Source organism: Meriones unguiculatus, chromosome X, assembly GCF_030254825.1.
Source record: "Meriones unguiculatus strain TT.TT164.6M chromosome X, Bangor_MerUng_6.1, whole genome shotgun sequence".
Classification (NCBI taxonomy): Eukaryota; Metazoa; Chordata; class Mammalia; order Rodentia; family Muridae; genus Meriones; species Meriones unguiculatus.
In genome coordinates this window covers 58,374,723-58,400,788 of record NC_083369.1, presented here as the reverse complement: position 1 = coordinate 58,400,788, position 26,066 = coordinate 58,374,723, and the positions used below count along the sequence as shown (strand labels likewise).

General features: G+C 37.9%; 1 protein-coding gene across 1 annotated transcript; it reads right to left on the bottom strand.

The window, feature by feature from the left end:
• Window positions 1-5,288: 5,288 nt before the first annotated feature.
• LOC110542526 (T-complex protein 11 X-linked protein 2-like) lies at window positions 5,289-24,675 on the bottom strand. The gene is made up of 9 exons (XM_021629091.1): window positions 24,552-24,675; window positions 17,255-17,384; window positions 15,025-15,145; window positions 13,863-14,083; window positions 10,613-10,749; window positions 9,172-9,389; window positions 8,890-9,071; window positions 6,588-6,751; window positions 5,289-5,524 (listed from the first exon to the last, which is right to left on the bottom strand). The coding sequence occupies exons 1-9, from the start codon at window positions 24,673-24,675 to the stop codon at window positions 5,289-5,291; spliced, it is 1,533 nt and encodes a 510-aa protein (XP_021484766.1).
• Between the last annotated feature and the right edge of the window lie 1,391 nt (window positions 24,676-26,066).

Below are 26,066 nucleotides of genomic sequence, written 5' to 3'. Positions count from 1 at the left end.
AAGATTCTACCTTATTCATTGAAGCTGAGTTTTTCAGTCAAAGCTAGAGCTTGTTGCTTCAAGGATTCCCATCTCTGCCTTCCAAGGCAGGAACTACAGGCAGGTTTCCATACCCAGCCAGTATTTATATGAATGATGGGGATCTGAATGCCCATCATCAAGAGGATCATTAGTTACAAGACCTGCCTGGGTGCAGAGTGACTTCTAGACCAGCCTGGATAAAGTAATCAAAATCCTGTCTTAAAAAATAATTAAAAATATGTGGGTAAGTACCAAATTGAGAGACAGACTGCCTAGCATGTGTGAGACCCAAAGTTCAATCTCCAGAACTTGAGAAAAGATCAACAAGGAGCAATGTACACAAAAACTAGACAAGGAGATGCCTACTTTTCTCTTCAAAACTGTCTTAGATTCTGTGTAATTTGAGTAAAGGATCCATGAACTGCCTAAGTCTGCACCTGCAGCTTCAGGAGAGTCATTTAGGAATCAGAAGCTGTAAACATTTTTGGCATCTCCGTCAATGACAAGGCTGCCAAGAGGCCCAGGAACATCTGGCTTTTAACCTAGGAAAAAAATATTACTTCTTTTTAGGGCATTTTTTTTTTAACATTTAACTGCTTAGTCAGCTTCTATCTTCCAGTCTCATTATTTCCTTCTGAAGTGGTAACCCTAACTACACTGTTATGGAATTGGGTTGACAAAACAGTATGGCTTCATCCAGCTGAATGGGACCACTTGAGTGGTGGTCACAATTCTCCTTCATTGAGCCCATCTAAAAGATTATGAAAGTGCATCTGTGGTTTTGTTTGTATAACTGTCAGATATATGGAGGTAAGGAAATTTTTCACTGGTACTTGGATGAAGAGGTGAGAAAGAAGTGAAGGAAAGATTTATTGAAATCTTTATTGAAAGTCCAAGGGAGAGAACCAGAGGACTGGCTAGATATTATACAGACAACCATAGTTGCTGCAAATCCATGAGTATACCAGTCCTGAAACATAAAGGAGACACTGTGCCACCCTGGTCCTTACCAACCTTGACTCTGACAGTCCTTTCTCCCATTTTCAATGGTGTTTCTAGAATGCTACAGAGGGAACAGTGCTTATCCCCCAAAGCAGAGGTTGTGAGCTAAAAAGCCCAGTGTAAGGTGTGGGATACCTCCCTCAGAGTTATTTGTCAGGGGTGTCAAGCAAACTCCTTGGGAAATTTTTTGTTGTTGTTAATCCCTGGGAATACAGGGTAGTGTCAATGTTCTTTGTTGTCCACCAGCATTTGATAATACGACCCTACTATGGAAAATATCACATAATTTTGTGTCACAGGACATGTAGAAAACAAGCTTCTTTGCTTGTGGTTAGCTTTCATACTATCTGAAGATGCTATATAAGTCTGCTGGGAGAGAAAGGTGGCCAACAATTTTCCCCAGCTGTGAACCCTATCAGCTATTATTGTTCATGGATGGAATAGTGGCATAGATGCTGTTGCGATGACCAACTGCTTTCTGGTTGGATTTTAGGCCCACTCCACAGGAGAAAACAGAAGCTGATAATGTAAATACTGCAAAAAACAAACAAACAAAAAAACAAACAAACCCATAGCGCAAAAGCTCATAGGTCCCAGGGGGGACTTATTACTATTCCATTGCTCAATGAAAAAACACCATAGCAAACTGCATTATGAACACTTGTATCCTTCCTGTAGTTAGTGCAGCACTCAGGCCTTGTTAGAGAAGCTTCATTTAACAGTAGATAATAGGTTAATGCTGAAACGCAAAACTTGTCTAAGTGCTGAGATTGTAGAGTTAGCGCCATTAATGGTACATTCACGTTAAATACTCTCCCCCAAAGACTCAGTTTCTTCTTTCTACTCTCTTGTTTTTATCTGAGTAATATTAAGCTGTTATTCTTTAAATGAGTATGTTTTCAAATTAAAAATGCTTTTCGTACAGTATGTTTAGTCATGTGTTTTTCTCTTCCCCAACTCCTCCCAGATCCCTCCTGCTGCTTTAAATCACATATATGCACTCTATTATTCTTCCAGAAATTAAATAAAATCCTAACCATTTTATTATGTTTCCACAATTACCCAACACTAATGTATGCACTACATTTCCTATGACTTATGTACTATTGGTAAAGTCTGCTTCTAGGTTCTCAGTGAGTCTGCTTATGGATCCGTTGGTCACGCTTTTCATCTAGAAAGGTCTGTTAATGTTTGCTTTGGGGTGAGGGAGTTACAGTTTTTCCTTTAATAATTTTCACTTTTTTTCTTTATACAATCCTAATATCATTAATTATACTTGTAATTTAACACATTAGGTGAACAGAAGGGACAAAATAATTATTACAAAAGATCTATTTAAAAAATTAATAGTTTATAGAACAGTCAAGATTAAGCACTTTTAGTAGCCACTATCAGGAAACCAAAACAATATTTAACTGGGATTATGAAAAGCAAAGTATATTGCCTTTGAACAAAATGTTCTGGAAAAGATCTGTCATGATTATTTTGTTCTATAGTATGGCTAAACTCAGGATATTTTTCCGTTGATTTTCTGTCTAAATGATCTACTGAGAAAAGTAGGACATTGAAGCCCCTAACTATTATTGTGTTCAAATCTGTCTCACCTTTTAGATCTAATTTTTGTTTGCTCCCATATTGAGGGCATACATCTTATAATTATTACTCTTTCTTGATGAATCAGTGATTCTTTTTACAGGGTTTTTCTTTTAATTTTTCAATTTTCTTTACCTAAGTCAACAATATGGCCCGAATTGAGGTTCACTATACAAAGTGAAATAAGCCTGACAAAGAAAAGCTAATACTACATTTTACTTATCATTTTTGTTAATTAATAAATCATTATCATGGAAAAACAGAACAGACTAGTTGTGTGTGGAGACTTGGAAGATGAAGTTGCGTAAATGGTATTATTCAATCAAATGCAACAATACATATCTAAATGGGGAAGGGGGTAGAAATCTGACTCTTTCTTAACATACTCAAGTAACTATTGGCTCAAACAGTCTATATTTCTAAGTCACTTCAAGAGTATGAAATTTCCAACACATGAAAATAATTGTTAAAGGCATAGAAATAGATATTACTTTGATTTGGTTATTATATACTATAAGCATATATTAAATTATTATATCGTACCATATAATGATATGCCAGTATTTTAAAAAAAAATCTCTCACTCTTTCAGTTGTCTGTGTCACCCAGGTGGAATCTCCCCTTTGGAGAAATCAATTTGGTCATCATGGAAATAAAAGACCTCAAATCCTATCTGTTTTTTTTTCTTGAATAAATCAATTTATATTCAGCCTTCCTATCCTCAGAAATGGTAAGAACATTCTTTCAGAGTATTGGGATATCTCATGAGAATGCTTTTGTTTCTATTTCTTCATTCTAATCAAGTCCAACCCAAAATCTTACCTTGTTCTAATTTTCTATGTACTCGCTGATCTGTTTCATTTTGCCTGCGAATGATAAGGTTAATTTCTATAATCTCAGAAAATGATATAAAATGTTTATGAACCTACAGATCTGTGGTGCTAACTTCACCAATAATCATAACTAGCACTTGCAAGCCTAAGAACAGAATTGGTAAAAAAAAAAAATGTACTCAGGCAAGTGTAACAAATGAAAAGGTATATATCATTTCTGAAAGAATAATGTTAGAATCCAGACTGAAGTGAGTGGGAGAAGGTGTGGGATATGACAGTAGGTAAACAGTAAAGGGCGTCCAGAGAACTTTTGCTACTAACTACATATGCTGCTGACAGTTCTTACAGGCTTTAGAAAAGTTTAATTTTAAGCTACATTATTAGAATTTAACTCATACCTCTACAAAAATTTAGGCAGAGTTCAGGGAACTCCGTGAAAGATGGAGAGAAAGGCTTGTTGGAGCCTAAGGCGTTGAAGACACCATGGCAACCCAGCCCAAAGAATCAGCCATGCAGAGCTCATAGGGGTTCACAGAAACTGAAGCAACAATCCAGGAGCCTGAATGGTACTGAGCTTTGTCTTCTGCATGTATGTTCTGATGGCGTACCTTGGTGTTTCTGTGGGGCACTTAACAATGGGAGTGTGGAGGTCTCTGATACTTGCCTGCTTTTGGGACCCCTTTTCTTCTAGTTGGTTGTCTTGTCCAGCCTTGGTATATGTGTTTGTGCAGTCTTATTGTAACTTATTATGCATAGGAGCCCTGAGAGGGCTCCTCTTTTCTGAAAGGAAATGAGGGAGGAGTGAATCTGGAGGAGAGGGAAGGTTTAGGTTGGAAACTAAGAGAAGAGGGAACAAATACTGTTTGGGTTGCAATGTATGAAGAATAAATTACTTTAAAATTCTTTTAAAAAATCAAAGAGCACTAAAAAACCAACAGATGACTGTTCTATTTTTGAATAGTCACAATACTTATTTAAGAATGAGGTATTCTAAACCTAAAGATATGGAAACAGAAGCATCATTACATTACAGGACAGGACAAAGAATGGATTTGATAAAAGTCAATAACTGATCTAATTTCCCAAGTGAGTGTCACTGTCAGTGACTCCAATCTCTATTGGTAGGATCACTTTAAAGAGAGAAATCCAATGGTTGTTGAATGCTCACTTGAATGTAGGCAGACAATGACAACTTTCATCCTATTGTCATTTTCATGATGCTTCAAACCACACGCCAAAATAGGATGTTGTAATATTATAATCACTATATTCTTTAAAAGCATAAGGAATTTTGGTAGCAGAACTGTGATTTTGTATTCTCTTTCATTTTGTAATTCAGTAGGTTTCTGACTTCAGAAGCATTTAATTATAGATAATCTAGTAGATTTTAAAGTATAACTCGAGGAAATTTTTTTTCACTGAATAATAATACCGTGCCTTCATGCCTGTCCAGTCTACCATACTGAAAACTGATCTGCCATTGCAGAGAAACCTGAGAGCACAGTGGGGTTTTTTTGTTTGTTTGTTTGTTTGTTTGTTTGTATGTTTGGGTTTTTTTTTGTTTTTTTTTTTTTTCTTTTTTTCAAATTCTTGGGAGAAAGGGGCAAGATACTTGGCTTCAGTTACATTATATACGACACTGAGGTTTTCTTGCAGTTTAGGAATTTATTCATGAAGGAGACTGAGCCATCTGGTGTTTATATGTTTAGTCTCTGCAGTTGCATCCTGGCTCTTAATGAGGAAGAGGGCTGCCCATAGTTGTTGGTAACAGATGATGTCTTTCCAGGAATATAATGAGTCCTCTCGTTGGATTCCTGGTGCCAGGACTTGGGACCAGCATTATGAGACAGGCTTTTTGTCGTTTTTGTCTCCATTTCGTGAAGAGATGATATTTGTTAGGATCTCAGCATAGTATGGATTATATACCTGCTGGTTATGATGCATCAGATTAACAAACTTCCAGCCTAGTTCTGCCAACTCAGGTTCAATGAAAAGGAGGCCTCCAGGGACATCTAGAAGAGATTCCTGCATGCCATGAATCAAACAGCTTTTAAGGAACAAATGTATTCGTTGTTCTGTCATAGGGAAAAAAAAGAAAAGTAGAAGAGGTTTCAGAAGAAACTCACAGTTCACTGTCCATTAACCAGTTTTACATTTTTTCTTTTTTGAAAAAAATTTATTTATTTATTATTTTCATCTCTTTTTTATTATTGATTACACTTTATTCATTTTGTATTCTCCCTGTAGCTTCCTCTCTCCTCCCCTCCTCCCTTTTCCATGCATGCCCCTCCCCAAGTCCACTGATAGGGGAGGTCTTCCTTTCCTTCCTTCTGATCCTACTCTATCAGGTCTCATCAGGAGTGGCTGCATTATCTCCGTGTGGTGATTTGAATAAGAATGGCCCTCATAGGCCCATATTTTGAATGCTTAGTCACCAAAGAGTGGAACCTTTTGATAGGATTGGAAGGATTAGGAGGTGTGGCCTTGTTAAAGGAAGTATGCAACTGGGATTGTGGTTTGATGTTTTAAAAGCCCATGGAGGCCTAGTTTCTTTATCTTTGCATGAAGATCAGGATATAGCTTTCAGCTACTTCATCTATTGTCTATTCCACAATATAGTATGCTCTATTCTATATTGTAATTCAGCATTAAACCCAGGAAGGAGTATAGGTACCTGTATGGTACCTTAAATTTTAGGGTCTGGTTGGTTTTCCAAAATAAGATTTTGTGGTTCTAGCCTCTGTGTGTGTATGTGTGTGTCTGTTATAATTTATACATCATAATACATACATAAATATAAAACTATATTTTGAATCATTCTTCAAACTAAGAGTTCCATTTCAATACTACAGACAAGGAAAGTAACACTAAAGTATTTGCAAAATATCATGTCTTACCATTTTTTTCCAAGATGGTGTTTCTCTGTGTAGCCCTGGCTTTCCTGGAACTCACTCTATAGAACAAGCTGGACTTGAACTCACTCAGATCTGCCTGCCCCTGTCTCCCAAGTGCTGGTATTAAAGGCATGTGTCACCATTGCCAGGTTCCATTTTTTAAAATGTTCAGTAACTCTCATACAAGAGTCTAACTTTAACCTGACAGGTTATTCCTATTTCTTACCACTTTGGGGAGTCTTACCAATGATGGAACGAATGCAGTTCTCTTTCTTGGCAATGTTCTGGAGTTGGCCTACAAGAGATGCCCTGTTTTCAGTGCTCAGAGCAGTGAGGCCTGTGTCTTTGAGACCTTGATGGATTTCCCGAGATACTTGTTCACTCACACTTAACATAGATTCTTCTGGGCTGGATAGTTAAGACAGAAAATAGCATTTCCCTGACATAGGAGCCAAACTCAGAAAGCCCCATACTAGAAGTTAGGCATACCCAAGAAGACTTGTGACCCTCTCACCATCAATAATCAATATGAGTCAATGATCATGTAAAGTAGTTCTGTTATTATCCTTAAGGAACCAAGTTATTCACACATGTAGTACTATATGTCAAATTTAAATGGAACAATAGACATTGAATAAAGATTTGGTTACATCCTGAGAGTGATTAGATAGTCTCCTCACCAGTGAACATTAAAATATTGTTGAAAGCTATTCTTAGATATTTAACATAGTTCTTTGTACTTAAAAAAACTGCAAATAAATTAAGAAAAGTAAATTTCTATTTACTCTTTCTACTTTTGTTGGAGTTTGGTTTAATGGTAATTACTGAGCTCATGATCTGGTTACTGCCTGCTGGAAATACCCATCCTTGTTTGTATAAACCTGCCTAAAACATTGTACCTGGATGTTTCATTCAATGGCCTATACCTTGGCAGGGCAGAATGAGGTAGGCTTGGTTTAAGGTTCCTGAGCCTTTGAAGACAGAAGAACCAGAAGAATTAAGGTAGACAAAGAGAGACAGAAAGAGAGGAAGGAGGATGCCATGATGGGTTAGCCTGGAGAAGAAACCACGTGGGGCCGGGAGGAAGGACTCCAATAATGGCATGAAAAGGTCCAGGTGAAGAATAAAAACAAGTATTTATAAGATTATTGATAGAAGACAGGATGGTTAAGGAAGATGGCATTAGATGGGGGCTGGAAGATGGATGGTGAAGTGATTCAGAAAGTGTAGGTAGGTATATCTGCCAGGCCCAAGATATATAAGGCAAATATAAAATCTAACAGGTGTCCATGTCTTATTATTTGTGATAGCAGGTTAGATAATATCACCACGATCATCTTAGGACTAACAATAAACGTTATATAGCCCAACAACCATTTTTTTAAAAAAATTACTACAACATACTTTGATATGAAATCTTTGTATGCCAGGAATTATCAATCAATAGTAATGACTAAATGATCAGTTTCTGGGTATAAATAATACAAATCCATTGTCCCTTGATGAAATATATATTGTCTCATTATTAGAAAGCATATTAATGAGTATTTGTAGCAAAGTAATCACCTTATTCTCCTTCTGGGTGGAATTTTTTTTATTCTTTATTACACTTTATTCCCTTTGTATCCCCCCTGTGGTTCCTTCCCTCCTCCCATCCCAACCCCTCCCTTCCTCCACACTCTGCATGCATGCCCCTCCCCAAGTCCATTGATAGGGGAGGTCTTCTTTTCCTTCCTTCTGATCCTAGTCAATTAGATCTCATCAGGAGTGGCTGCAGTGTCTTCTTCTGTGGCCTGGTAATGCTGCTTCCCCCTCAGGGGAGGTAATTAAAGAGCAGGCCACTCAGTTCATGTCAGAGACAGTCCCTGTTCTTATTACAATGGAACCCACTTGGATACTGAACTGCCATGGGCTACATCTGTGCAGGGGTCTTAGGTTATCTCCATGCATAGTCCTTGGTTGGAGTATCAGTCTCAGGAAAGACCCCTGTACTCAGATTTTTTTGGTTCTGCTGCTCTCCTTGTGGAATTCCTGTCCTCTCCAGATCTCACTGTTTCCCACTTCTTTCATAAGATTCCCTGCACTTCTTTAGTCAAACCTAAAATACCAACATCTTTTGGATCTGGTTCCCAAAAGTCCTTTGTGTGAAGAAAAAATGGAATATTATATTGCCTGTCCATAGCATAAATGCCACATTAAATTGCACTCTAAAAAATTTTATAAGAGAGCTGGGAAGATAGCTCACGCAATAAAGTGCTTGCCACACAAACATGAAGACCTGAGCTTGGTGCCACACAAGAAGCCAAATGTGATGGTAAATGACTGTCCTCACAACAGTAGGGAGGCACAGGCAGGTGGCTTACTGGAACCTGTTGGTCAGCCAGCCTCGCCTAATTAGTCAGCCTCAAGTTCAATGAGAGACCATATTTCAAAAACTAAGGTGGAAAAAAGAGGAAGACCCATGCATTTGACCCTGGCCTCGGCATGTGTGTGTGTACACCTCCTTCCCACACACACGCACACTAACAATGATAAATGAAACATACTTGGAACTAAATTCTTCTATTAGAGCCTTGGTTATGCGCTTCAGTTTATCCACAAATTTTGGTGAGCTGAATAAAACACCACAAGAGAAACTTCTTGCCACAAGTAAAACTGAGGCTAAAACAGTAAGGTGACATAACTTGGATTTCGTGTTCTGCAGTCGTGCTTTATCCATCAGCAGAGTCTGGTTGGGCAAGATAGAATGGGCTGTTAGGAAAAAGAGAGTTCTAACGTGCTTCTGAGTAAAACATAACAAAGTAAATGCTGGAATACAACATTCCTACCTCAGGAAATTCTTCATTCCCATGGTCCTTGAGAACAAGGTTTAGGTAGCCTTGGTATAGTACTGTGGTAAGACTAGGTGGATCTGGGTCAGGTTTTGGAGATGGAAATGAACTGACTATGCCAAAAGAAGTGCTCGGAGAGACAGATGTACTTGGCAGTGATGTAACAAGTTCTGTAACAGCTCTAGTCATCCATTTGATGGTGCAATCAAGGAACTCTATGAAAGAGAAGAGAACATGTATATTTAAACTCCAAGGCTTAAAGTTGGAGATGTTAAGTCAGTCTCTTGGTGAAGAGAACACTTAATTTAAAAAGCTGGAAGCGAAGTGATTATTTCCTTCCATATAGCTTTCAAAGTTCAAGAAGGTACATACAGGCAGCTGGGGCAAACTCACCATCACCATGTAGACCCTGTTTACCTCAATACTAACATTCCAGGCAAGATTTGTCAACTAATGCAATACCAACATGACCAATATGGGGGTAAATCAAAAACTTTCTAATTGGATGTGAGACCTACTTCATAGGACAGAGTTCATGCCTGACTTTGCAAACCTGGCAAAATGAACCTATTGCTTCATTTTTCTAAATAGACATGTAAATGTCAAACTACCTCTAAATAGTTATGTTTATGTACATAGACATATGTTGTTCTCAGCCTTGATCAGAGACGCTTCTTTTTGCAAAAATAAATTAGTGCAAAGATTATGACTTCTCAATGTTCTAAGAATAAGGAATTGTTGTGTGCTTGTCTCTAAGCAGAACATCTATTACATACCCTCTAAGACTAGGGGAATATAACAGAAGAGAAGGTAGAAAGAGTACAAAAGAAAGAATGCCTGAGAGGGGGCAATGACTTTTTATCTTCTGGGCATGACATGGATATTGCAATCATGATCTCAAAGGGGCCGAGATAGTTAGGTTGTACTGAGTCTGCGTAAGACTGGGTCTGTCAAAACCCAATTATGGGAAGGGGAAGGGCTCATGGGCTATGCCTCTCTCTAGGAACTACTTTGATGGCTGCTAGAGGAGGGGGAGTCATTAGATGATATAACACCACGTGAGATGTTCCTATTCCAGTTCATGGTTCCACACATATGATGATGTAGGTAATCTTCAAATTCAGGTGGTCATCAAACAAACAAACAAAAAACAGGAAAGTAAGAGAAGGGATTCTATAAAAGGGAAATTGTGGTAGTGGGAGGGCATAATAATGGCTGTACCTGACACTGATCAGTCTACACTGTTTACATGTATGACATTATCAAAGAATACACTTAATTTTTTAAAAGGTAGTTTGTATAGGCCTTTCTGTGTTTGAAAATTTTACTTCTCTTAACTCTTGATCTAAGAAGTAAACTTTCTATTCAAAAACAGAAAATTATTGTAACAAAGGAAATTAAAACCCAATTTCCCCCTCTAGTTAAAATTTAAACATACCAGGCTGCTTGTCAAGGAGTTCTTGGAATTTAGCTCGTTCATATTCGATAGAATGTTCCAGCAAGTATGGTCGGATGCTCTTGATAGTATAGTTTATCATGTCCATTTTCATCAGGTCCAGAACCTGGGTGATGCCCCTGTCACACATGAGTAAAGAATATTTAGAGTTTGAAAGGATCTAGTTTTCAGGAGTGGATCTCAAGGAAGGAAATAATAAAATCCCAGTATTGAGAATAAGAAAGGGGTTGTAAAGTACTTATTCCAATTACAAACAGCTAGTATTTGAATATGTAGCCCAAAACTTTTTAAATTGCTTTTAGCAGAGGCTTACTGAGAGGTGTTTGTGTCATGAGGGCTCCTTTCTGACAAATAAGAGAATTCAATTATAAAAAGATGTGAGGCTAAGAATTTAATGTTGCTCTATTTGACCGGATAATGCTTTCTCTCATGTTATAATGTGTCAAGAAAACCACCCCCTAAAGTGTAGTCACTTGGTGTTAGATGCTCCATCCTCCATAACTAAGAAATAAATCTATGCCTTTTATAAATTCCAAATCTTGAGCCTTTTGCTGATAGCATAACAAAATAGACTAAGGGAGAAGAGTAATATTGAAAAGTAGGGCTGCTGATCTATCAAATACCTGAATATGTAGGAAATGGGAAGAATCTAAAATAGTTTGGAGAAACAGGCTATTAGGAAAAGGTCTGTTAATGTGAAGAGGATGTTAAGGATGACTTGAGTGAAGGCTCAGAAGAGAATATCTGTGTTATGTTTGATATTTTTGAACATTACTAAAGTAATCATGATCAAAATGTTGGTAGAAATATAGGTACTAAAGACCATTATGACGACATCTGAAATGAAAATGAAGAATCAAAATATCTTATTAGAAACAGAAAGGCTTATCATATGGAAAGTAGATTAAAAGTCATCCTTGATATAAACTAGCAAATACCTTGAATTAATTGTGTCCACATTCAAAGTGCTTTATAGAAGGCAAGTTTTAAGAGCAATGCCCTGAGATATCAAGGAAATGAAATTTCTCAGCATAATACTGAAGTAGTTACCAGGCTACTTTTAATAGCAATCTCTGCCTTGATTTCAAAAACATATGAGACAACACACACATACACGTCTATTGGATTGGAGCTCTGGGGCAGCCTCCAAGACTCCAGCACTATAGAACTTCCCAGTACAGATGCTGCAAGCGAGACACTTGAATTGATAAGCAAATTCTTTGAGTTCCTTTTTTTCTTTTTCCTTTTAGATATATTTATTTATTTAACATATATGAGTGCTAAGTATACATGATTGCCAGAAGAAGGCATGAGATCCCAGTATAGATGGCAGGGAACCACCATGTGGCTGCTGGGAATCGAACTTAGGACCTCTGGAAGAGCAGACAGTGTTCTTAACTCCTGAGCCATCTCTCTAGCCCGATAAGCAAATTCTTACACAGGATGGATCCAATAAAACTATGGAAGTCAGGCTGACCAAGACTATTCATATACCTTAAAAAACACATTATAAAACAGACTAAGACATAAATAAATGCACCATTCAGGGACCAAAAGCCAGAAGGTAAATTGGTAATAAAACTAAAAAGAGACATATAGTCTGACCTTTCAACACCCACTGTAGAGCTCTTTGCACTGTTGCTACTCTGCTACATTCAGGAAAGGGTACTCAATGGAAAAAAAAATCACCCAACAGCTAACAATTGTCTATGAATGGTTGCAATGTGGGTTATTAATTTCCAACTCATAAACAAATCACTTTTTTTTCTTTTCTGGGTCCTAGTTTTTTAGCTATGAGACTCTGAGAGTCTTCATTTCTGTTTCTACTTAGAGTTTAGACTGGGAGAAATAGAAAAACATTGGAGATGGGATGAATGGAATTAGTGCTATACTTAAATATCTTAAGAGCATCATGTTAAGTTTTCATGTAATGTATGGAATACAAATGATCATTTTAAATGGCATTAAAATAAACCAGAGAGACTGTCATTGCCAAGTAAAAGGACAGGGAGTAAAAAGATGTTAGTCAGCAGTGCTTCTCAGCCTGGGATTTAGAACATGTTTTGTACACTATGTTAACAGTTAATGATGAAACTCATAGTTGGTCAAAGTGATAAAATAAGTGATTGCTGATTACCCAGACATAAATAGGACATGTATATCACCCACTTCATGGTCCATGGGGCATTAAAGAAGAGAGGAAGGAAAGACTGTTAGAGCCAAAGGATAAAGAGGAGTGCTAGGAAATGATGTCTTCTGGATTTAGCAAGGCCATTGCAATCATGAACACAGAGCAGGTGCAGCTACTTGGGCATATCCTGCATAAAACCAGACAAAATTTCAGAAGAGGAATAACTGTGAGGAAGAAAGGGATCATCAGGATTGGAAGGACAATATCCATTGTATACATGTATGAAATTCAAAAATGTTTAAAGGGGGAGGGGCTGGAGAGATTTCTCAGTCATTAAGGGACTTTCTGCTCTTACAGAGGCCTGGAATCATTTCCAGCATTCACATAGTGGGTTAAGAACATCCATGACTCCAGTTGCAGAAGACCCAACAACTTCTTCTGGCCAGAGCAAGTACTAGACATACAAATGGTGCATACATTTTAGCAGGAAAAATATTCATACATATAAAATAAAATAAATATAATTTGTTAAAAATAAAAAAGTGAAAAATATGTTAGTTCTACAGCACAGGAGTACAAGTATGACAGAGTCTATAGTAATATTTGGATCAAAGTTTTCTTTGATGGTACATAAGGCAGATTGAGGGAGCAGCATATGCTATGATTTGAAAATAGTTTGCTGCTCCAAAACTACTAAACATTAAATTCAACTGTGAGATACTGAAAGGGTGGAAAGCTTAATCCAACTATGGAGTTTATGGATGAAGCCTCTAGACGGTGACCAAGATTACATGAGAATGGTGGACTAGAACCTCCATGGATTGAATACAAGTGATTTCACAAAAACATAGACAAAAACTAGGACACACACACACACACACACACACACACACACAGGACTTTCTTTCATTGTGTGGTGTTCTGTAATACCTTGAGACTCCATTAGCAACAAAAGCTTTCATCGGAATCTCCCTCAACCTTGGACTTCTAGGAAGAGAGCCAAAATATGCTTTTTTCTTTGTAATCTACTTATACTGTGATGGAACATTGTTAACAACAGACAATAGATAAAACGATAAAACAGTATGACTAGATTCTTGCCTTAGTAACTGTACTGGATCCTTTATGCTTTCTAGTTTCTGTACGGCTTCATCTCTAACTGGTGCACACATGAGAGCCATCAAGTTGAGGATATAATTTGAGAGATGAGGGACATCCAGAGCTCCGTGTTCAGTTTCTTGTTTGAGAAGATCCATGTCTAATGCTTCTTCAATCTCATTTCTTAGATGGTTCTGACGTGGTAATAGCAGTGACACCAAAATCTGCTCACAAAAGAAAACCAACGGAGCCATATTATGTTTAGAATCTTAAACTTATACACACAGAACAGTGCTTTCAGGTTAAAGGCATATCAGACTTTTTTTTTCTAGGAGTCAATAAAGTGGGTCTCTAAATTTCTTAGACAGTTATTTCTCTCTGTTTAGAAGACAATTATAATTCTAAGCTTCACAGAAATTATTTATAGCAATAGTGACTATTTTCAAGTGAAAATGACATTAAGAACATGAAAAAAATAAGAATGGAAAACAATTAAGTACAGGTTACAACAATATATGTACCCGCACAAAATAAGGATGTGTTCTCAACAAAAGGTAATGGCAATTTTAGATTATTTCACTCCAAAGCTCAAGGGTGAAATAGCAATGCATTCTCTTTTATTTGTTGTTGTTGTTGAATTGAGGTGTTTTCTTTTTTGTTGTTTTGTTTTGTTTTGTTTTGTTTTGTTTTGCTTGAGACAAGGTCTCACCATATAGCCCTAGCTGTGTTGGAACTCTGTAGACCAGGCTGGCCTCAAACACACAAAGATCAAACGGCCTCTGTCTCCCAAGTGCTGGGATTAAAGGTGTGTACCACCAGCACCAGGCAAGCAAAGTATTTTTAAGTGGTCACTTAAAATAACTTTCTGACTCAAAATGTAAGTACCTTTTGAGTAATATCTCTCATTACTCTTTGTGCTTCTGGAACACTTAAAACATAGTGGAATTTGAGTAAAAATACATTTTTATTGAATGATCCATTATGTTATTAAATAAAGTAACACCCTAACCTTCAAACTGTATCTCATACAAATAAAATGGGAGTCAATCCATCCCATATGTGTTCATAAAGTAAGCTATTGTGAACATTAATAATCCTAATATTAGTAATCCAGGCTATAAGGTACGGGGACTTTGCATCAACAGAGAGAAGGCTGGCTACTCACCTGTTTTATGTTGTTTATAAGTTCAAGAGCACAAGAAAAGTCAGGAGGAGTACTTGACAGTTGATTTTTCAAGTGGTCCCAAAATGCATTGTACATTGTCTCCACAAACTTGTTTTCTAGACTATTAAGAAAGTTAAATGTGCATATTGATCTTTACCTAGAGACTTGATACAGGATCATGATCCCTCAAACAGTATTTAAAATCATTAAAATAAAAACATTAAAGTGATAAGCCAAGGAGGTGCTAGCTATGCTTAGATTTAAGAAATGCTGCAAAACCTACAGTCTCAGATTAAAAACAAACAAACAAAACCCCAAAATATAAACAAACAAACAAAAAAAAACATACAAGAAAACCTTGGGTCTTCTCAGAAAAGTACCAGAGTGCAGGTTAGTCTCTGTCTCCCTGCTTCCATTACCTACTCTCTCCCTCCCTCTCAAAATCTCCGTGTGTCTCTTTTTCTCTTTCTCTCTCCCCCTCTCAATAGACCTCTCTGTCTCTTTACCCCCATCAATATTTTTCTGTGTTTGTGTCTATACCTACTCTCACTCACTCTCATTCTGATCACTCTCTCCTCTTGCTCCTTCCATCCATTCCCCCACTTCCTGCTTTTCTTTTCTCCTTTCCCTCCCTCTACCTCCCCATTCAGAAGAATATAAACTAAAATTGGACTTTGACTTCTGACTGTAATCTTACCTCTAGCCTATATGTGTGACTATGTATTTATATTTCTACATACACAGTATGTGGTATTTTCGTCAGGTCTGAAGTATAGGAAAGGATTGTTTTGTGTTGATAATACTGAAGAATTTCATACACTTCACAGAAAGTCTAAATAAAATTTACTTTCCCCTTTCAGACCTTATTTCTCATTTCACTTACCTTATTTCTAAAAACCAGAAAGCTTAAAAAGAAAATGCACATTTTATTTTTAAATACAAATGATTAAAAAAAAATTAGTTTCTCCCTCAACCCACCAATCTACCTTGTGAAAGGCAATCACCTATCACCCATCTCACATGTGCCAGAGTTTTGCGTTCCACTGTCCTTATCCATTTTATCTGTTTCATCAACAAATCCAGACAGTCTGTTTCTTAAGTGTCTCTGAAACCCATCTTAGCCAAACATCATGCCACAAATATATATTTAAGATAGTATGGAAAAATGACCATTTCCCCCTAAAATGTGACATATCCTTGCTAAAAATCAATGATTTTCCCAAATCTGCTTATCATATCCTGTCCATCTAATACCTTTCAAGAGCTTGATAACAGAAGCCAGATATATAATCTCAATGACTCAAGGTGATTCTATTCTGTCAAGCCTCTGTAACTTTGAATCCTTCCTTCTCCCAACACTTTGCACTGGAACAACACTAATCGGTTTGGAGCAAGTAGTAATTATTTTCTACCTTTCTATGCCCTTGAAGAAATATTTCCTCTTAGAGTACTTTTCACAATAGACCATCTAAAATGTATCTGTTCATACTCTTGAGATTCAACTCAAACAGTATGATTTCAAGACAGTCTATCCTGACAGGCTGCCAAGCAATTCTATACTAATAATTCCATTCACTAGCTATGAGAGAATTTACCCCTCTTCACAATAGTTCTTGGATTATCTGTTCTACAGGAACCTCTTGGTTAAGTGCACTGGTGTTTTGCCTGCATGTATGTCTCTGTGAGAGTGTCAGATACCCTGGAATTGGAGTTACAGTTATTAGCAGCCATATGGGTGCGCTGGGAATTGAATCCATGTCTCTAGAAGAGCAGCCACTCTAACACTTTCACATTAAATAATTATACTATTACTCTGCTGTTCTATTTGATACTTTTTAAGATAAACTCAAACCCCATGTTTTAATAAAACAAATCAAATATGACACAAAATCATCTACACTGTGTAACTATACCAAGAAAAACAGATAGACAGACAGATAGATAAAGAAGAATATATACCTTTCTTTTGCATTTTTATTAATTATTATTATTTACTACAATTTATTCACTTTGTGTCCCGGCTATGGTCCCCTCCCTTGTCTCCTCCCAACTGAACCCTCCCTCCTTCTTCTCCCCCTATGACTCTCCCCTAGTCCACTAATAAGGGAGGACCTCCTCCCTGTCTATCTGACCCTAACCTATCAGGTCTCATCAGGACTGGCTAATACTATTGTCTTCCTTTGTGGCCTGGCAAGCCTGCACCCCACCTCCCAGGGAAGAAGTGATATACCTTCCTTGAGGTAAATAATTCTCTTCTACCACGAAATTTTGGTTTACTATGATTTCATGAGCAATACTCAATTTGGAAACTTCATTAACTGTCTCTATATCTTCAGTTGAAAGTACTGCAGGCTGGCTCTCTGGAAGAAACACACAGCAGTTATCAAAAGCGATCCCACACAAATTTGCTATTAGAGAACAAACTGTGTACATAGACAAAATTATATTAAGAAAGTGTGCAGTATGTAATTTTGCTATTGAAAATGTGGACTGATTTTTCCCTGTCAGTAGACCCTAATTGCCTGTAACTTCTTCATCTAGAAATTGATCTTTGTAATAGTTTACTTATCCACGTTTAGATGAAAACTAGTATTGTCATTTTGCAGGTCTTGTTTAGGTGACTGTATTGTTCCAAATACATGGGTACAGCTCTCTGTCATATATAGAAGACAGTCCAGATGTCCTGGTTTTCTGGTACCCCTTTACCACACCGTTTTCAGAGCATTGGGTGTAGAGGTTGTGCCCAATGATAGATTATCCAATCCTAAAGGATCATCTCTAAATGCATATATGAACAGAACTAAATGGACTTGCACTCTGTATTTATACATGTTCATACACATGGATACATGTACACAACTGCTTGTAGTTCTAGCTACAAGGGATCCAGGGCCCTGTTCTAGCCTCCACAAGTACCTGTAGTCGTATACACATACCCCCCACAAACATACACAATTATACATAATTAAAAATCTGCCAAAGGCAATAATTCTAAATTATCCTTTTCTTTTTCTTCAAAAAATGTCACGAAATATATTGAACTAAATGATGAAAGGCTTATGTTCTTATGTTTTTATACCTATGAGATTTTGTGTCTGTGTGCTGCCTATAGTGATACTAGAATTATTTTGTTACTAATCATTTTTCTGAATAAACTTTTGAACTTAAAAGCTCAAAAATTATGTATAATGGTCCAGTAATAGGCTATCAGTCTCCCAATGTGTCACAAAACCTCATTTGTGGTCCAATAGTAAAATTCTACAATAGCACATTTTAAAAATATCAAAAAGACACCTACACAAATAGAGTTTATACTCTATGCAAGGATTTATTCAGATTCTTTAGTCCTCAAAATCTAGATTCATCAGAGGAATCTGAGATTCATTTGACATTTCAATACTTGAGATATTCTGAACTCTGTAAGACATTGTGAAGAAGTCCGTTTATAAATAACAGAATTTTAAGCTGATATAAAAGAAAAACTTCCACTTGAGACAGCAAAATGATATTCAAAGGGGAGAAGCAAGATGGCTGAATTGAAGTACCAGCACTTAACTGCTCCCGTACAAAGTGGAATCAAAACCACACAGTCTAGGGCTACACGTTGTTATGAGAGGCTAAAGGAGAACATTTGAATTCAGGAGAAAAAAGGGGGGAAGTTTTGTAAAGTTTGGATGCAGGTGAAACAGAATTAGAGAAACAAAATATTCCTTCACCTGCTTGTCCCAGACACTGGGGCTCCTAAGGGAAAGTTTTGCAGCTCTCATAGCCTAAATAGATAAGTTTGAAATGTACTAAGCAGTTTGGCCATGGAGAAAGACTGACTTCTCAATAGTACCTGGTGATGGCAGAAGAAATCTGTGCTATTGTCAGGAGATATTTAAGAACATCATTTTCTACCTTTCTTGTGCTTTAGGGAAATCAAAAAGTCCAAATATGAATCTCTGAAGTCCACAACATTTCCTTTTTCTGGCTTTGCGGTTAACTGATTCATGAGGCAAACTTGGCTCATTGTGGATGGATGCTGACTCAGACCTATTGAGTGCTATTTAATAAGGAAGGGGAACTGCAAGAGTAGGGAAAAGGGAAGGCACCGTCCACAAGAACCAGGGAATCAGGGCACTCTACGACTATGTGGCTCGTCGAGGTGGATTTTTGTTGGTTTCCAAACTACTGGAAGCTGGCAACACCAATCCCGCCACCCTTCTCTTAATGCCAGATATAAATGGCTGTTACTAACAAGGTGGAGATAACTACTAAGTTTCCACTGTTCATATACCCCATAGAGGCATTCTGTGGCACATTTTGGTTGCCTGGCCTGAACTCTGTGTCCAAGGCACACAAGATAAAAAGAGCTGGAGAGAATTTTTCCCAATGTCATCCACATCCTGCTTTTCCTCACTCCTCCAAGCACCTCCACCAAAAGGAAGTCTACCTATTTTGAGTCACAACCCACTTCTACAAATCTATGTCTCATACTACTTATGTAAAAGTTCTGTCAAGAAACAACCCTAGCCTTCAATCTTCTTCCAGGGCACATGGCCAAAGAAGTCCCAGACAGAAGCTTAGCCAAGAGCAGGCTGCATTCCATGTGTTCTTTTTCCTGGGATGTTTTCAGCTAAGAATTATTCCTGACTCTAACTGCAGTATACTACTGCTATTTGATGTGTGCTGGACACTAAAAATGAAAGTTTTGTCTTAAACATCATCCAGTACACAAGAAAAGCTAAAGATGGCATTCAAAATTCCCCTCCTGGGTAAACATGAATACAACAGTGGCAAAAACAAACAAACAAAAACAAAAACAAAAACAAAAAACTTATAGGAAAATGGCCTGAGACTAGGGAATACTGTCAGAAAGGAAACTTTGGCCATAATATCCTTCTCAACAGGAAGAATACATATATTGAACATATTTGGATTAGTGAAATCAGCAGCAATGCCCCCTTAGCAAAAGACACTCCATAGATAGAAATCATGTTATTCGCATAACCATGAAACATTGGCTGAAGGAATAATTTCTACATAGTGTTATTCCTTTTCCATTTGTTGTATTTCCTTATTGTTTTTACTTACAATGTTGTACCTTAATTGTTAAGGTCTCCGGTCTTACTCTGTATTTGACTGTCCTTTCTCTATCTGCAACATCGTTCCTACCTCTACAACAGTTTCTCTTACTATTCTCATAACTATCACCCAAACAATTTCATTTTGATGTTACTAACCTTCTTCCTATTTCTTTATTTCACTATTCAAATATTAACACATTTTACTCCAAAACAAACAAAAGCTATTAACTTTATTTTCTTAAGCCAGTACCACAGTGTTGTTTTTTCTGAATCCTATCATGGACATTAGGTAAAGTTAGTGCAGGAGAGTCTTCTATTGTTAGTCAACAAATGTAATGCTATTAAATCATTAAATCTATTAGTGTGTTTATTCTCTGCCCTAAACACCAGAAGAAGACATAAATAATAAATAATGACAGTTTATCAGGAAAATTCACGTAAAATAGAAGACTGGAAAAAGAGGAAAAAATAGAAACAGAAACATCATAATGACATCGGCCCTCTCATCTGCACCACTAAGACAGGAAAGCACAAAATGATGCTTTAAACTCTGAAAGTAAATCAATGTCAACTGTCAAGATTGCTATATCCAGAAAAGTTACTGATGAAGAAATAAGAATATTTTAAGACAAGCATAAATTAAGGCAATTTAGGACAATTAAACCAAGACTGTTAAATGCTTAAAGAAATGTTCTCCATGATGAAAGAAGTATTATCTACAAGGAGAGGGGGATGATAGATGATGAACCAGGAAAGATTCTATCATGTCCAACATGAGAGATCAGCAAACTCCTAACATTTATATGGGAGAAAGTGAATAGCTGCCAATAGTCTAACCAGTTCGAACAGAATCCAACAAAAGCGTAAGAACTAAAACTTTGCTCAAAAATGGTAAAATAAAATATCCTCATCTCACCAGTATAAAATCATAGACTGACTGAATTAAAAAAACAATATTCATTTTCATGAGGCCCCATTTATTGATTGTTGCTCTTAGAGCCTGTGCTGTTGGTGTTCTGTTCAGGAAGTTATCTCCTGTGCCAATGAGTTCAAGGCTTTCCCCCACTTTTTCTTCTAACAGATTTAGAGTATCTGGTTTTATGTTGAGGTCCTTGATCCACTTGAACTTCAGTTTTGTGCAGGGTGATAAGTATGGATCTATTCGAATTTTTCTACATGTAGACATCCAATTAAACCAGCACCATTTATTGAAAATGTATATCTTTTTTCCATTGCATGGTTTTAGATTTTTTGTAAAAAATAAAGTATCCACAAGTGTGTGGGTTTATTTCTGGGTCTTCTATTTGGTTCCATTGATCAACTATTCTGTTTCTAAGCCAGTACCATGCACTTTTTATTACTGCTGCTCTATAGTACAGCTTAAGATCAGGGATGGAGATACCTCCAAAAGAGGTACTGCCACTGCTGCCGCCCATGATAAACACAACCTTTCCTGCTTCAGTCTGCTGCCTTCACAGTGAACTCTCTGTATATTTTGGATACTTTGTATTACGAGCACTTAATTCCAAGAAGCCAGCCAATTCTAATCAGAGTGATGTAGCCTCCAAAGACCTTAACCAATCCCTATTGAGGTTCAATAGCTGAGGGGTCAGGAGTCTCCTGGCATACCATCCCAGATGGCCTTGATCTATTCTGATTGGCCTGGCTGGGGCAGATTTAGAGTCTATCTGTTTGGCTAATCTGACGCCATGACAGACTTCTTTTCTCCACTTTGTCTGAATATGCCTCAGTTTCTGTTTCTCAGACTTCAAAGAATTCCTGGAACAGCCACAACCAATCAGCTTACAAGGTGACCAAAAACTTTGTTTATGAATACATGACCTTGCTGTTCCCAAAGTAAAGCACTGCAGGCCCTAGCCAATCAAATTAAAGGTCAACGCATAAGTAAAAGCCAAACAGCAATGAGTCCACAAGGTCCCCAGCAACTATGGAAAATCCTTAAGCAATCAGCCAATCCTAAACCCTCTAGTACCTTTATGTCATTCCTGACTGATTAGTTTATCAGCTACCACATAAAGCCCCTAACTGTCTATAAAAAGAGCCTATGAACTCACTTCTGTGTCACCATTTTGCCCTAATAGTGACCCCAGCATGCTGGTAACTTCTGCAAAATAAACCCCACCAATCCCTGAGCAAGAAAAAGACCAATCCCTGAATAGGAAAGCTCACCAATCCCTGAGCTTCCCACAGCTCAGGACCTGAAATCCCACCAATCCACACTCTGGAAATCCCTGCCCCAGAAAGCACTGCACCCCTAAGAATTCCTATATAAAAGCTGTTTGACCCAGTTCCCTGCCGCCTTCTCCCAGGAACAGACACAGCCACTCCTGCATTCACCCCTTCAATAAATCTCTCTTTTTTTTATTTTTTATTTTTTTCAATGTAGTTTATTCAGGAACCTTGAACAATCCTCGGACCCTGGGGAAAGCCAGCCCACAGCTTAAATAGCCTCTGGGAAATGTTACGCTCAGGATGCGAAGCTAAGCACTGCACTCAGGGTCAGCCGCTTTGGACCCAGAGAAGAGCGTGTCTGATTGCATGCGGGTTGATGCCCCAGGTCCCACCTCTGAGAAAAAGGTATCGGACGGGTCTGATGCTCTTTGGGTGGATGACACCTAAATGAACATCGGTACAAAGTCCCAATTTATTTCTAACATCAGAGATCAGACCTTTACTCTTGCCTGATGCGTCTAAAACAAATAAATCTCTTTTAAGAGATTTACTGCTTACTGTGATTCACCCATCAGAGGAAGAAGAGAAGAAATGCAGGAATGGAGCACAGGCTCCTACGCTCATCAGCTCATCAGGAGCTGGGTGACTCTCCTGTGGGAACTGCAAGAACTGGAGAAAGAGCAGAGTTTAGGTTCCTAGGCTCCTCAGCTCATCAGGGGCAGGGCAACCACAGGGCTGCAATGTCTCTGCTGAAGAGGTTTCATGGGCTTCCATGCCTTAGGATACCCTTGGGACACTGTCCCACCCAGAGCTGTGAGGTTCCTGGAATCCTGTGTCTCAGGATACCCTTGGGACTTCGTCCCACTTCAGAGCTCAGGCTCCTTTCCAGTCCTCATAGCTGTGACTCAGATTTGTGACCCTTGGAGTTGTGAGTGGTCTGTACACCTTTCCATCCATCAGGAGGGCACAAAATACAACAACAAAAATAACAACACAAAATAACCACACATAAATAACAACAGAAAGAATCAAGAGCCAGAGATGGGAGAAGTGTAGTGTAAAATACTGTCTTCTGGGTATGTTATAGCCATTGCAACCATGCACCCATGGTATATACCCGTACAATATCCACACAAGATCAAGTCCATCAACTTGCCATGGTAGATTGGGAGTGGGGATCATGAGGTCCCACTCCGCTCTGAGGAGCTTTAGACAGTTAACTGGCTACTGAGGGTGGGTGTAGACCTTTTTCACAGCTGATAAGATCCACCCAAATGCCAAGAAATAACCCCCACCCATTCTTAATCAAGGAACTTTATTTAAATTTATTTAATCACAAAAGTGAGCATGAAAGTAGAAGGGAGACTAGTTGGACACAAGAAATAGTTCAACAGGACAAGAGAAAATAATAAGAGGTAAATCTTATCAAGATATAATATAGCCATGTATGAAATTGTGCATAAAACCTCTTATTTCATAAGTGTATGAAATTGTCCTAATTTTTTGTAAAAATCAGAAGATTTCTAGATATCAGTAATAAATTTAGAGATAAAGAACTCATGAAAGTAATCCCATCAAAATAGTCTGAAAAATGCCCTAGAATAAACTTGCCCACGTATGTGTAAGATCTATGAAATGAGTATCACAAAATGCTGAAAATACAAATCACTAGAGAGACACTAAAAGCTGGAAAGTCTTATGTTCATGGATCACTAGATGACAACAACACAACTGAAGAGTTATTGGTAACTTAGTGTGTAGCCATCTATTTGAGAGTAGTTGACCTACTATGGGACACATTCTAAAAGAAAACTGGTTCTCTGTACCCCAGAAGGTATCAAGTATCAAAATCTTCACAACTAAGGGTGAAATTTCTTCTCTCACCTATCCTGCGTTGAGCTTGTGCAGATCTTGTGTATGCCATCACAATCACTGTTAGTTGATACAGGAAACTGCCTTGTGTCTGCTTTATATTTCCCATGTCTTTAAGTAATTAAAACACTAATAAGGCTTCAAACACAGATAATTATACTTTGTCTCTAAAATTAAATTTTAATTTTGCTTACCAACCAAGGTCCTAGTCCCGACAAGTAAAGATGAAAGTGAAAGAAAAACAAAAAAATGAATATAAAAAAGGATAGGCAAAGCAATGAAAGAAAAAAAAATGGCTCTTTGCAAAAGGTTTTTTCTCTATCCCTTAAAGGCACCTAGACCACAGTTTCCTGATCGTTTAACCTGCCATAACAACTTTCATTACCAGCCCACCTGGACAGTGGCCCTCTGAAGTGGTCTTATCATCTTGGCTCTTCCTTGATGTTTCAGGTTTTTGAACTCCATTTTTTGACTGACTGGAATCTTTCTTGGATGTAATTTTCTTGTTTGTGGGCATGTTGGTGGTTATCTGGAATAGAAGAAAAAAAGAGAGGGACATGTGTGTAACATATGGCTCTGACTCAAGGACAAGGTGGGAGGAGCTCTCCAAATGCTGTGGCAGGCCTTCCTGACTAGACTTATTATTCCTTGTTGAGGGTAAAGGTACATCTAGGGCCTCTAAGAGAAAGAACCCCTAGAAAGAACCACTGTACTCAAAAATACCTTAAGAATAACTTGGGATAGTGAAACTTTCTTTACTAAAATATGAGAGTAGCATTAGTGTTAAGCAAGCAAAAGAGAAACCATGATCCAAAAAATGGACTCAGCTGAGGGATGACCCAACACTTTTGCAGCCAAACTAGAAAACAATTCTTCCTCTTGAATTGTTTTCAGTCTACTTAGAGGTTTGGCATCCTAAACTTTGACAACAGGGTACACCCATACACAAAACCCTAAGTACCTTCATTACTTACCTCTTTCTGGTCCTGTGTGTTAGACTGCCTTTTCCTGTGATGACTTCCTTCACTATTGAAATTCCCTTTGTTTCCCTAGTTGAGGACTCAATGGAACATACCATAGCAAGCCAAGGGAGAGGGGATATCATCAGGAAAGGCTTTGGCAGAACCATTTTGATAATGAGGCCATATGGAGCAACACCCCCTACACATGACGCTATGTGAGAGAGTCCAAAATGAGTCACAAAGGATCCTGGACTTCCAGGAAACAAGGTGGGAGTTATTTTATACCCAAGGTTCCCCAGAAAACATGGCAGACAAACAAGTTCACATTATGATACAATAAAGGCAAAGAAGCTAAAATTTCCTGGGTGAGGCTTTCAGGCTGCTATCCTTTTCAGATTGGAATCAAACTCTAGCTGTTGACTTCATCTAAAATCAAGAAACTGTTCAAAGCTTTTAGTCCTACTCCTTCGGACAAGAGCTTATAGTTTGCAAACAACTATTTTAGAAGGAAAAGGAACATTCTTGTTTAATTTCATGCTGTTCAAAAGTCTGGGTAGTGGAAGCCCATGCCTTTAAGCCCAGCATTTGGGAGGCATAGGCAGGTCGATCCCTGTGAGTTTGAAGACAGACCCGATCCCTGTGAGTTTGAAGCCAGCCTGGTCTACAGATCAAGTTCCGAGACAGCCAGGACTAGACAAAGAAACCCTGTCTCTAAACCCTCTCCCCTCCCAAAAGAAGAGGTCTCTTTCTATCTTCAATTGATCATGACAACGAAATACGAAGAAAGTTACAAAAATCTAGACTAGTATTTGCTTGATTTTTGAGTAAATGTGTTCACAGAAGGCAATAGAGGGAAGTGCTCCAGACTTTAGTAGAAGCCCCCCCCAGACCTTAGCATGACTGAATCCATGATGGAAGTACCATCCAGTCCATAAAACTCAGCACA

Excerpts from the sequence above, each read along its gene's own strand:
- LOC110542526 (XM_021629091.1), bottom strand. The coding sequence starts at position 24,675 with ATGCCCACAAACAAGAAAATTACATCCAAGAAAGATTCCAGTCAGTCA. Across the intron at positions 14,084-15,024 it reads TTATAAACAACATAAAACAG|ATTTTGGTGTCACTGCTATT; the intron begins GTGAGTAGCCAG and ends TTTTGTGAGCAG. Across the intron at positions 6,752-8,889 it reads ATAGAAGAATTTAGTTCCAA|CCCAGAAGAATCTATGTTAA; the intron begins GTATGTTTCATT and ends TTAACTATCCAG.